Source organism: Halyomorpha halys, unplaced genomic scaffold, assembly GCF_000696795.3.
Source record: "Halyomorpha halys isolate HHAL.00 unplaced genomic scaffold, Hhal_1.1 Scaffold1105.1, whole genome shotgun sequence".
Taxonomy (NCBI): Eukaryota; Metazoa; Arthropoda; class Insecta; order Hemiptera; family Pentatomidae; genus Halyomorpha; species Halyomorpha halys.
The window spans coordinates 298398-311141 of record NW_027115192.1 but is presented as its reverse complement, the minus strand read 5'-3'; the positions used below and the strand labels follow the sequence as shown (position 1 = coordinate 311141).

General features: G+C 30.4%; 1 protein-coding gene across 1 annotated transcript; it reads right to left on the bottom strand.

The window, feature by feature from the left end:
- Window positions 1-7391: 7391 nt before the first annotated feature.
- On the bottom strand, window positions 7392-11674 carry LOC106688326 (uncharacterized). The gene is made up of 7 exons (XM_014432741.3): window positions 11530-11674; window positions 9438-9516; window positions 9261-9295; window positions 8077-8112; window positions 7852-7969; window positions 7721-7776; window positions 7392-7508 (listed from the first exon to the last, which is right to left on the bottom strand). Exons 1-7 carry the CDS (start codon window positions 11575-11577, stop codon window positions 7488-7490), a joined length of 393 nt encoding a protein of 130 aa, XP_014288227.1. The 5' UTR covers window positions 11578-11674; the 3' UTR covers window positions 7392-7487.
- Window positions 11675-12744: the final 1070 nt, after the last annotated feature.

Here is a 12744-nt window from a genome sequence, read left to right as displayed (position 1 = left end):
CAGAGCTTCATTGTTCAGTTTCTAAGTTAGTGTTAATGATTTCTCAGGTAACAGGGGATATTTCCCAAATGAATTATTTGAAAGAAGAATGTATTTATCATCATCTTCGACAGAAGGATTTTATAATTTTAAAAGGTTTTATTTATAATTTTTTCAAAAATCTCATTAAAATAGTTAGTGTATTGCTCTGTTTCTGCTAGCAGCTGTAGAACTTTAAAAAATATATATTTTTTGTAAATTTAACTTGGAAACGTTTTGTAAAAGGGTTTTCCCAAATGAAAAGTCCTCTAACCATTTCGTAATACTAGTGGACTCCTGAAGACGTGTTACCAACAACAATAGCGGTTTTGATTGCTATCTATATTTTTAAATCCAACTGCTCAACTAAACAAATTTGCATATTAAGTAGATGGAATGCGACAGATTGATACTGGGTCATATTTACACCGATCCAAAAATTTCCTCAGAAATATATGTGTTAGAAAAAATACGTTTATGCAAACAACCAAAATTAATGGAGGATATATTTATGAGACATTTAGGTACCAATTCAAAAATCTATTAAAGAGTCGTAAAAATTAACTATGTTTTATCTGGTGTTTTGGCTGTTACATGGATTTGACTACAGATAAAACACCAGTGCTGACGCGGATCTAAGCTTGTTCCTTGAGATCTAAAATATAAAATACGTGTAGAAATTTTAAATTCACAGAAGACACTTTTAGAATTCTTTGAATGAATACAAACCTTACCTTCCTCTGAGTGAAGCGGAGTGGCAGATTCTAGTCTTAACTCTCAAATGATTAAGGATAGGATCGAATTGGCCTGCGTGAAATGCATTTTTCAATGCTTAGAGATTTTCATTAGCCGACTTCAGATAACCTCCTCCAACATTATTAGTCTAAACATTACTATTCAAGCTATTCGCATTTTAAACCTATTTGTAATTATGTATGACAAATCTAAACTCGAGGTCAGTGTGACGCGCAATTACCATTATTGTGTACCCACAGTACAATGGTTGTTCTTATACTGTACGTATAATATCTGTACTATGACTTAAATTAGTTATTTAACGCTATTAATGGTTACACGAACATATTGGGGTCATTTTTATTATGTCCTCAGATGTGTTGAATATGAAAAAAAAATATTTTATGGGCGCGCGCATGCACAATAAATTTATGTTAACTTTTTTGGATTTCTAAACTATTGGGATACCTTAATATGTTTTTGAAGACGCTGAAAATAAATAAATAAATTGATTTTTAGATTGCGCGCTTGCCTATCGATTTATCACACGATTTTTAAAATATTAGAGTCATCTCATATGTCACAGGTGCTGAGAACGAAAATACAACCGATTTTATGATTGCGTGCTTTATATCAAATTTTCCGATTTCTAATATATTTGGGTCCCTTTATATGTTTATATTTCAAAGATGGTGAAAATAAAAATAAAATATAAAAGGTTGCGTGAGGATTGATTCATTTAAACTTATGTTATTTCTAATATATTATGACGCCTTTTAATGTTTTCGGTGATGTATGGATTTATTTCAACTTTTCTGATTCTAAAATATTTGGGTATATCTATATTTGTTCAGGTGTGAAGAAAATAAAAATACAATAGTATAACATAAATATAAATACCTATTTAGCATTTCTAAAGAATTTTTTTCTCGATAAATGTACCGACAATAGTACCATTAGGTAGATAAAGAAGGTGCGTACTAATTTGGAAGAGTCAATCTCTGGGGACCGGCCAATACCAAATTATGATAAGCCGATGGAAATATTCAGTACAGATTAATATAATCTACAAATCAGCCAGGTATCAATAACCATGCCAGCAATCGAAATATTCCGGAATCCTAGTTTCCAATATTATTAGGCATCTGGTTAGCACTAGTAGTGCAGCTAATTGCACCAGAAAAAACAAAGCTCAATGTTTTCCTACAGGTATCTCTATCTAGACAGTCGGTATCTGAAATTTTACTTCTCCTTAATTCCTTTCTCATTTTCCTCGTGTATCCTCCCATGTTTTTGTAGCTAGAACTTTTTTTAAAGATCTTCTTATTCAATATTTCCTCCTTCATCCTCTTCATGTGCCCATAGAACATCAGCCTGATTCTCATCTCGGTTTCCAGATCTTAGATTTTTCTGTAGATCTCTTCGTTAGATCTTAGCCTCTATTCTTCTTGTGTTTTCCTGGGCCCATAGATTTTTCTTAAGATCCTCGTTAGCAGCTTTTCCAAGTTGGGTAAGCATGCGGCCTCCACCCCAAATAAAATCACAGGCCTTATCATAACGTTGGAATGCCTTAACTTTGCATTGGAGGAGAGGTTCTTCAAATTGTAAATTTTAGCTATTTGAAAGGTTAAATTTTCTAATTTGGTGGTTGTCTTTCGGATGCTCTCTTTCTCAGAACATTAGTGACAAATTATTTCTCCCAAGTACTTAAATCTTCTGGTAACTTTTATTTTTTCATATTTAGTATTTACTATTTTTTTCTTGAAATTTACTTTACTTGTCATGCAGCTCTGTTTTTTCATATGATATTTGTAGGTCTGCTTTTTCTGTTATTATTTGTAGGGTATATATTTGACTAATAGCCTCATCCTCCGATTCTGCCAACAGTGCGAGATCGTCTGCAAATGCCAAACAACTCACTTTTACGTGATTGTTTTTGTTCACTAATATGGCTCCTGAGTTATTTGTTTTCCAAAATTCCTTCATGATTTTCCAGAGCTATGTTGAAAAGTTTTGGAGGCAAGCCGTCGCCTTGTCTCAGCCCTGGTTTTATCTGAAAAGGTTTGCTTATAAGACCCTGAAATTTTACTTTAGATTTTATATAAGTCAGAGTCAGTTTTATCAGATTTATGGTTTTGTGGTCTACTCCTTAGTCTTTCAGGATTTCCAGTAGGCCTTTTTAAAGTCAACAAAGGAAATGTAAAGATTTTTCCTTCTGGTAGTGTAGTATTTTATAAGCAGTTTAAAGCTTAGAATTTGCTCCTGACAGGACCTTCCTTTCTATTTTGTGATCTATTTGTCATTCCAATCTATTCAGCAGGACTTTAGAGAAGATCTTATACGTAACTAATAGTAATGAAATTCCTCTATAGTTATTAACATTGGTTTTGGACCCCTTTTTATGTAAAGAATGTATTAAGGCGGTTTTCCATTCTTTTGGTATTTCTCCTTTCTCCCAAATGTCCATAAGCATTTCCATTAATTTCTTTCTGAAGTCGTCAGTCGTCAACTTCAACATTTCTGTCAGGACGCCGTCTTCACCAGAGGCCTTATTATTTTTAAGTGATTATATTACTTCCTCTATTTCTTTTTCATCCGTTAGGTCTAAATCAATGTTTTGAGGTGTGTTTCTCTATCACCAATTCCCTATTAGGTTTTTCACAGTATAGGAGGTTTTCGAAATATTCTGCTAGAATTTCACACTTTTCTTCATTGTTTAGGGCTAGAGTTCCGTCTTTCTCTGCATTACAAGTCCTGGAGTTGGGGGGGGAAGGGGTACCCTTTAATTTTTCCCTTGAATGCCTTGTAAAAGAGTCTTGTTTCGTTCCTCTTGAAATTTTCCTCCATATCTGTCAGTTGTTCGTTATGAAATTTTCTTCTTGGTGTTCTCATTATTTTATGTGCTTCTTTTCTTACCTTTTAATATTTCTCTAGATTTTTCGAGGTTTTGTGCTGGTTCCATGGTTCCATCCTTTCCCTAATGGCATTTTTGCATTCTATGTTCCACCATACTTTCTTCTTGTGGCGGTTCCGTGGTGCAAGCTCTCTTGCAACACCTGTTATATTTTTTACCAATTTTCCGGTGTTTTTACTTTTTATTTATATTTCTGTCCCTTTTCTTTTACTAGAACTTCTCTGTCCACTGATATTGCTTTTTTCTTAGGTTCAGTTCTGGTAGTCTTTCTAGCGGGTATAAAATTCATCTTAATTTCAGAAGGGTAGTGGTCTGATGCCACATTAAATGCTCTTTTCACTCTGATGTTTTGAACCTCTTTATATTTTTTCTTGGAGGTGCCAGATGATCTAACTGGTACTTCCATAGGGTGCAGTTAGGGGAAACCCGCGTCTTTTTCGTACTGGCATTTGCCTTGTAATGTGTTGACATGAGTTTTAAGTCGCTGATTTTACATAGCTTACATCAGTCTTTCTCCATTCCTGTTGGTCCATTTGTATGCTGGATATTCCCCAACTATATTCTTGTACCTTTTTTCTATCCCAATTTGCGCGTTGAAATCGCCAAGGAGGATTTTTACATTGTTTTGGGGATTGTTATCAACCCTTTTTCCAGCATATCCGAGAATCGTTTCACTTTCTCTGGGTTTTTCTCATTATCTTCATTTATGGGGACATGTGCGTTTATGATAGTGTATTTTTTTCTTGGTGGATTTTATTGTAAGTAATGACAATCTGAAACTTACTCCTTTGAATTCCACTACTGTGTTCAGGAATTTATCCACTACAAATGCAGTCCCAGGGTGAGGCATCCCTCTCATTATCTTCTTGCCTGGAGGGTCCCTTAAAGATTCTATAACCATCCAACTCTGTGGTTTCTGTCTCTGTGTACCTGGCTTCTTGTAGGTCCATTACTGATATTTTTAGTCTCTTTGGTTCTGTTGTAAGCTGTTTTAATTTTTGTACCTGAATTAGAAAGTTTATGTTGTATGCTCCAAAATAGTACTTGTTTTTCGGTCTGAACTTAGTATGGTACTTATGGTGGTCCGATTTCAGCTTGTCACTATCGCCCGACTTTGTCTTCAGGGTAGTTATGTTTGGTGAGAAACTTTTGATGATATAAGAGTTTTTATAGTCGGGTTGCCCCAACTGGAATACAACAAGCATAGTAAGTCCTAGAGAGTTTCGTTTTAGTTCCGCTACTCCTAATCACCCCCACCCCTAGCCTTTACATTCAGGAATAGGGTATCCAGCCGCATCACTTGGAGGCGCGTATTCCTCAAGGGTTTGGATGGAAAAGAAAAGGCACTTAAGGATGCCGAAACATAGCGGCCTGCAGTACTGGATCAACCCGCGACAGAGGTGGAGCAAGCCCCTAGCACTCCACTATAATTTGTTAGTTTTTGTATTGATTTTGTTGATTTATAATTCTTTGAATATCTTATAACTTAAATATCTAATTTTATATTTTCTGATTTCTTGGGTTTTTATCATATATTTTTTCACAGATTATGATTGGAATGGAAATAAAATTTCTTATAGGAATTCTACTAATAAATTAATTTTTATTTCAATTTGTATTTTATTACTCGTAATAAATGCTCTGAGATATACTGCATGAGTTTAATTTTCCCAAAATTCAACTGAGTTATAAAAAAATCAAAATAAATTATGGTGGAATTTGAGCCATCTTTACCATTCGTGTTTTACCTTTGGAGCTTTACTATTAAATTTTGATAGAGTTTTTTATATTCACGTGTTTAATACTTCACAAAATGCAGTAAAAACAAATCGAACAAATATTAGGACATCTATTAGGAATCTATTCTTGCGATATAACACTTCTAAGTGAGTTTAAGCTTCTATTTGAGCCATTAAAGATGTCTGTTCCACGAATACCATTTTCAATTAATGTGAAAATAATTTTAAAAAGACTTAACTGGCAGGAAAAGATCGCGTTTATCTCAGTACATCATACCTGACGATAAAAATGAACATTTGTTAAATGATTTTAGGTCGAATATCTTAGAACGTAATCCGCTTTAATAATTGAGTAATTTTACATCCTTATCAAAATTTTTTGTTCTCATTTTACGTTTTTCACATGTATTCAAATGGTCCTACATCAATTTTAATAATTGATAACTCATTGATAAATAATAACTCTTTTACTTATTCTTCATTACGTATATATTGACACACACATATTTAAAAATACCTCTTTTCTTTCCTTTTTTCTTTAAACAAAATTAACTTAATAAGTAGATAATTACTTACCTATGACAATGATGTAGTGATCTATACATACTTGGCATATTTTTTTTTAAAAATATTGTAAATTAAATAAATATAAATATATTTAATTTAATTATAATTATGATAGATATAATGAAATTAAATATAAAATAATAACTGTAAGTTGAAAAAAATTAAAAGCCATATATGGCCGATTTCAGGCCACATTTGAAATCAGTAGAAACTGTGGAATGCGGGAGAAGTGGGATGACGAATGCCACCCCTGCCTTTGTATCAGCAGAGCAGATCGCTACAGGAGCTTGCGGTTCAAACCCCACCTAAGCCCAAATCAGCGTTCAACTTATATTTTTTTTTTATTCTATGACACATACAGTAAATACTGAGCTACAGAACTATGCTGTTAAATACTGTTGGTAATTCGAGTAAACCATAATCTTGAATTTTAATATGTTCTGAATACCTTTTAAAATAATTTTCGTGTTGTCAAAATATTTTAATAGATAGTTCTTTGTTCTTGTTGAAAGTATGCAGGATCAATTTGAAATTAAATACAATTAATTTTTTTTTTAATTTTGTTTAAAACTCTCATCGTTTTTATAAAAAACTTCCTCCTTTCTGAAATATATTTACTGTGAAAGGTCGAGTATTGAACCGTAACTGCTATACATTAGTTAAGTTAATGGTAGTGAGTAATGTTTACTTATGATGAAGCTATACTGAGGTATCTTGTACTTGGGACACACTTTTTAAATAGTTTTGTCAGATTTAAATAATATACAATTATTATTTACAGATATTTCGTCGCTGTAAACACCATTCCATTATACTAATTTGAAATTTATCTCCTCTCATTTACTACCATGTAAGGAATTTACTACCAGCCCAGGTTGTTGTACTTTTTTTTTACTTTCTCTGTCTTATATATGAAATATATAGTAAGGGAGAGTCTTACGAAGGAAATACTGGAAATAAAAGTCCAACCAAATGATTTGTGCCTATCTGAACAGCTTGTAACCTTCTTAAAGTTAATTTTCTGAAATTCTTCCTGATTTTTAATTTCACCTTACGTTTTATTTTCCATTTTCCTTAACCTTCCTAATTCTTACATGTATTTATGTTTCTTGATGTCAAAAACGTAAAAAAGCAAAAATAAATTTTCTATTGTAATAAAAATGTTTCCTTTATTCATTTTCTACGGAAATGGAATGGAAACTTTCCGCTTTTCCACTTTTGACGATGTAAAATATTTGCAACAACGATTTCACGTTTTTTTTTTTTTAATCTGGTGCCGTTTCGGAAAAAATATTTTACCTTCGGATACTACAGAATATGAAGTCACAAAATTAATTCTTTTTTTCTCAATTTATAATAACTATTTAAACATCTTAACAAAAATTAAAACTAGTTTAATAGTTAAAAAGTAATACAAATGCTAGAACTTTATATATATTTTAATATTTACAATAAAAATAATACTTTATTTTCCAACATATTTTCAGATGGATGAGGCCCTAGGTTACGTATTCTTATTTTGATGTACCTTCAGCCTGTAACAAATAAATTTAAGCATACATTAGAAGTCACAATGAAAATGATGATTGAAAAAAATGTTTTAAAAAATGCGATAACATTTTGAGTCTCATAACTTTTATCACAAGAAGTTATAAATTATAAATTATGTTATAGATTGTTTAGTCTGCAGATGTCAAAACAAACTTCACTTTTTTTATTTATTTAAGTGGTTTGATGTTCACCTTACCTTAGTATCCACGCATTTCAAGAACTCGTAAGCTGTATCACATTTGTTTGCCTTTGCTGAAAATATTTTTAAAAAAATTATAATGTATGCCTCAAAAGATGTATTAATTAATTTGAGAAAACAATTAGTACCCGATGCATCACAATCTTCGACTGCCTTTAAATATTTCATTTTCATCTCTTCGTCTTTTACTGATTCCTCTATCAACGGTTTTTGCTTTCCTTTGTCAATAGAGCCATCCGCCTTAAACTAATATAACAAAAGTGATATTTAAATGTTTCGTTAGAAACGATTCCAAATTATACTTTGTATTTAGTCTAGTACATGTAGTAACAATATAACAAAATTATTCTTACCATATCATGCTTTTCAAATGCACATGCTACAGTACACTGCAAAAAAAAAAAAAAGTATTACATAACGTAGAAGGTGATTTTAGTATAAATATAAATTTATTTATTGTGTTATTGAAAGGTTGATAATTTCTATATATTAAATAAATCATTTATTTTGTCGATGTCACCAACCGTCAAAATGGTTAATGACCAAAGATTAACAGAAAAATAAGTTTATAGTGAGAAATACAAAAGATGACCTGGAAAACTGAGCATACAAACTGGGCGTCAAATTCAAAATCAATGAGGGAATAACCTATAATCAAATCAAATTTCGATTCAATAACCACCCAAATGGTATATTCACCTAAATACTAAAATCCACCATAAATACTTTTTTGGATGAAATAATTATAAAATTACTATATGGGCATTTTTAGAACAAAATAAATTAATATCAATATTTTTCTTGTATTTTAGGAAAACTATTTATAGCCAAATTGATCAGCTTATTCCAGTAAAATTGATCTTCTTGCTCCCTAATTTAAATCAAAAAATAAAAATTAGGATCTGTCCTTCGAGTGGGTTTTGGAAAATGAGCGTATGGAATGTTCTGAGAGATTCACTTTCTTCGATATGATATAAAAAAAAAAAAAAATTGATACAAATTGGACAAAGACTTTGCGCACAGAGCGCCCAATTTGGGATATTAAGATTTTGTTTAATTTATGCAAAAAAAAAAAATTCAATTAATTTATTCATTTGGTAAATTCCGTTACCAGATAAGGAAAGTAAAAATATTTAAAAATGGATCAAAAGTTGGATATCGATGAAACAATTTAATTTATATTATAACATAAAAAGGATATACTCCGTATGCGTTAATTAATACTTAAAAGGCTGGGATACAAACTCATTCAACAAGTAACCATTCATTTACTATAGTATGACTGAGTTGACACTCTCATCTTGTGGAAAATTGCTTAGATGAGAAGTTATGAAATCCATATTTCATTACTGTTCCATATTCTATCGTTTTATGTGCTTGGGGAGAGTAACAGAAAAATTAAAATCTTTAAGGAGAAAAATAAATAGGGAGTATATGAGTCATCTAATTTTTTACGTAAATTATTTTAGTTTGGATGAACATCATGAGAACCTATATACAACTTATTTGTACAAGAATAAGAATTTAAATACAATACCTTTACTTTTTCAGAAATTGCAGGATCACTATAATCTGAAACATTAAATAATTATATAATTTTATAATACTTTTTGTCAAACGAAATTATGTTTTCCTAAGTATGTTAATGACTATTTATTAAACAAACAAATCAGATAACCGAAATAGGTGAACATACCAGATCATGAGTACTTACCCAACTTATCAATATCGCCATCAAATCCGGTTATTTTATTACAAGCCGCCTTGACTTCCTCGAAAGTTTCTGACAAAACCTAAAATGAAAAATTTTAATTTAAAAAAATACAAATAAATAAATCAGACCAAACTAGTGTTTCAGTTAAATAATTTTTTGTTTTTTTAAGCAATAAGCTAATAGAAATGATTCATGGTCTCTGTTTTTCATGTTTTCTTAAAAAATAACAATTTCATACAGCCACAATAAACTCATGTATTTTTTTTTTTAACTAGAGTGGAAAAAAAAATAACTGATCACAGTTATGATCGTTAAAAAACTTTTTGTGCAATAAATACATAATATTTTATTGGTAAAACTGAAGAACTCCAGAGAAGAATACAAGTTACATTATATGAATTTTTTAGTGCAGTGGTTTCGAAAAATTCCACTATACCATATTTATTTATTGACTTATATACTTTGTATTCCATAATATTAAAAATAAATATTTTGACTAAACCAAATAAAAACTATAGAGTATCAAGCAAACTAACACAACAATGATGTGAAAACAAAAAAAATTCGAGTCACCTTGAAAATTGGTACTTTATTTTTGGTCTGAGCCATTCTCATCATTGGTGTACTGATGGACAAATAAATGCTTCCAGAATCTCAATTCTAATTGCGTTCTCTTCACTTTCGAATAAATTTTATTCGCAATCTTTAATAAACTGTTAAGTTACGTTGATTGTTACTGGATTTTGCTATAATATTCAACGATTTTTCAAAGGAACCGTCTTTTTTAACTTCTAAACTTGGAATTACTATCTTATCCACATTTCATATCTGTCAGACAGTGGTATGATTTATCTTGTGCTCGCTCTATACAGGTCGGATGTGACTAATTATCATTTCTGCGTGGTTGCTACATGTTAAATAGGCTTAACATTATGAACAGAATAACACCATTGGCAAACATAAAAGTATCACTTTATTTTCCTAAATATCACCTTAATTTGTCTATCTACATATATAAAAGGGAATAATTCGAATGTTTGCACTCAATAAACTTTTGAATTACTAGACCGATTCACACATTGTTTTTTTTTTCAAGTTGTTCAGTGTCTACTGAAACTCCAATTAATTCATTAAAAAAATTCATGAACACATTTAAAAATTTTTGGTGAGTAGCTCATAAAGCATACATTGTTTTTATGGTTATCGTATACCAATCGATTTGTTTGTTTCTGGAGAATGAGAAAAAAAAAATACTGATTTCATTAAATGATTGTATACTCACAATCAATACATATATATTTTTTGGAAAATGCATGTCATATAACCACTATAAATACAATTTAAAATACTACTTTTTTCTCCCCTACCAGTGTCTATTGTTTATTTTGTCCTCTGCATTTTATACAAATTCAAAATTATGAGAACCGTTGGAAAACGGAATGTCAGGTCTTCCATCCCCGATTAACGCAATTTAGACCTAATGACCTTATAAGAGCGAAATATTAGTTTTTCCGTTCCTAAATAATGTTATTTATATGGTGATTAAATTCCTTAAAAAAAAAAAAATCATTGGCCTGATAATTTGTGAAGAGACAGCCTATTGAACTTTTACCCATATTTTTTTTTAAAATGTAAAATTTAAGCACGTTCTCTTTTATTTTTTAGAATAACTTCAATCCAACCAGATCCCGATGACTGAAGCTCAGCCTGGCGAAATATATCCTTAAATAAGGTCTATATCAATTTTAATATTTTTTTCTCATTTTTTCCAAATTATTTTTTAATATAAGTCAATGATTTATTTTATTATTGCAATGACAATACTATAAATATCATTTTTTTTTATTTATTTATATTTGATCATTATTAATTATGATTGTTCAATGGTTAATTAGGGTCTTTTGCACGAGACTGTACTCCCATTATTAACTTTTAAATAAACTAATGAAATATTAAAATAACTATGAGGCCCAACAAAAATAAGGTCCATCAAGCTGATCTAGTAATAAATTAATAATAATAATTAAAAAAAAAAAAGAATAACTTTAGTAAATGTGACTCATTGAAACTAGTTAATGTTTCTTCAACTCACAGAATGTGATATAAACACAACTAAAAATCCAAAAAGTAAATACTGCATTTTAGCAAGAACTGATGTCGATATGCGTCGCCTCTAGAAGTGACTGATACTGAATCAACAAGTTTTGACTCCTGCTATATATTGCTCTGTACTGAGGATGTCAATCATTTCTTCATTTATACAACAGAGAAATATGAGAGATGACCTTTGTAATGAAGTGTGATTTAAAAAAAAATCAAATTATAGTCTAATTTCCATTGTCGGTTAATAATTTGGCACATCCTTTCGAAACAGATTCGTCCTTCATCCTTCCATACTTGATTATTTATTTTTTAAGAATGTATTAACAATTTCTGAGGTGAGAGATAATATTTTCCTTGGAAGGCAAATATGATGAATAATAAATTTACAGTTACAGATCTTACTTTCATCTTTGTCACAAAATGATTTTAAATTTTTTAAATGTTTTTTTTTATCATTTTTTCAACAATCTTATTAATATATTTGTGAACTAATCTCTACGATTGGATGCTCTGAAGCTTTAAAAATATAAGTTCACATTATCCAGTTAATTTGTTTACATGCCTTTATATTTAAAATTAGTATCTTTTGAACGCGATCTTTGCAATAAGATTGATATGCACCCAATGGTTTACAAATGTGGCTTTTTGAAAAAGTATGTAAGCCATGTTAGCCATTTTTTTTCGTACTATAGTAGTTGAATAATTAATAACAAAGATGTAAGTTGCCAGGCTTCCTTCATTTACCCATGGATATTTTAAGGGCTAAAGCGAGTATACACAGTATGTGGAGAGTCGGTGGCGCCGAGTGCGCATTGATACCCATATTAGCCATAAATAAGGTCCATTAATATATAGAACAGTAGCGAAATACAATACAAATACAAATAGTGAGGATGCTGACACAAAATTGAGAACTAGAAAAGGACCAGGAGATCCATTTCATATACTATTTAATAAATACAGAGGGAAAAAAAGGAAAAGATCTAACACAAAATTTCTAAAAAAACAATTGACAAACAACAGATCAAGAAGAGAAGAATGTTTTGTGCAAAATTAGAGCAGAACTAAATTTATTCTTTCTTCTGTGTGAGTTCTGATAATTTATTCCCGTATTATCCAAAATATTGTATGAATATGTATCATACAGTATTTGATGACAAATATAGATGGTAATTTATACAATACAACTAACTAAATAAAATAA

What these genes read in the sequence shown, in the direction of transcription:
- LOC106688326 (XM_014432741.3), bottom strand. Translation starts at nt 11,577, where the DNA reads ATGCAGTATTTACTTTTTGGATTTTTAGTTGTGTTTATATCACATTCT. An exon ending in TGGCGATATTGATAAGTTGG is followed by an intron (nt 9,296 to 9,437) that starts GTAAGTACTCAT and finishes TTAATGTTTCAG; the next exon opens with ATTATAGTGATCCTGCAATT. An exon ending in CAATTTCTGAAAAAGTAAAG is followed by an intron (nt 8,113 to 9,260) that starts GTATTGTATTTA and finishes TTTTTTTTGCAG; the next exon opens with TGTACTGTAGCATGTGCATT.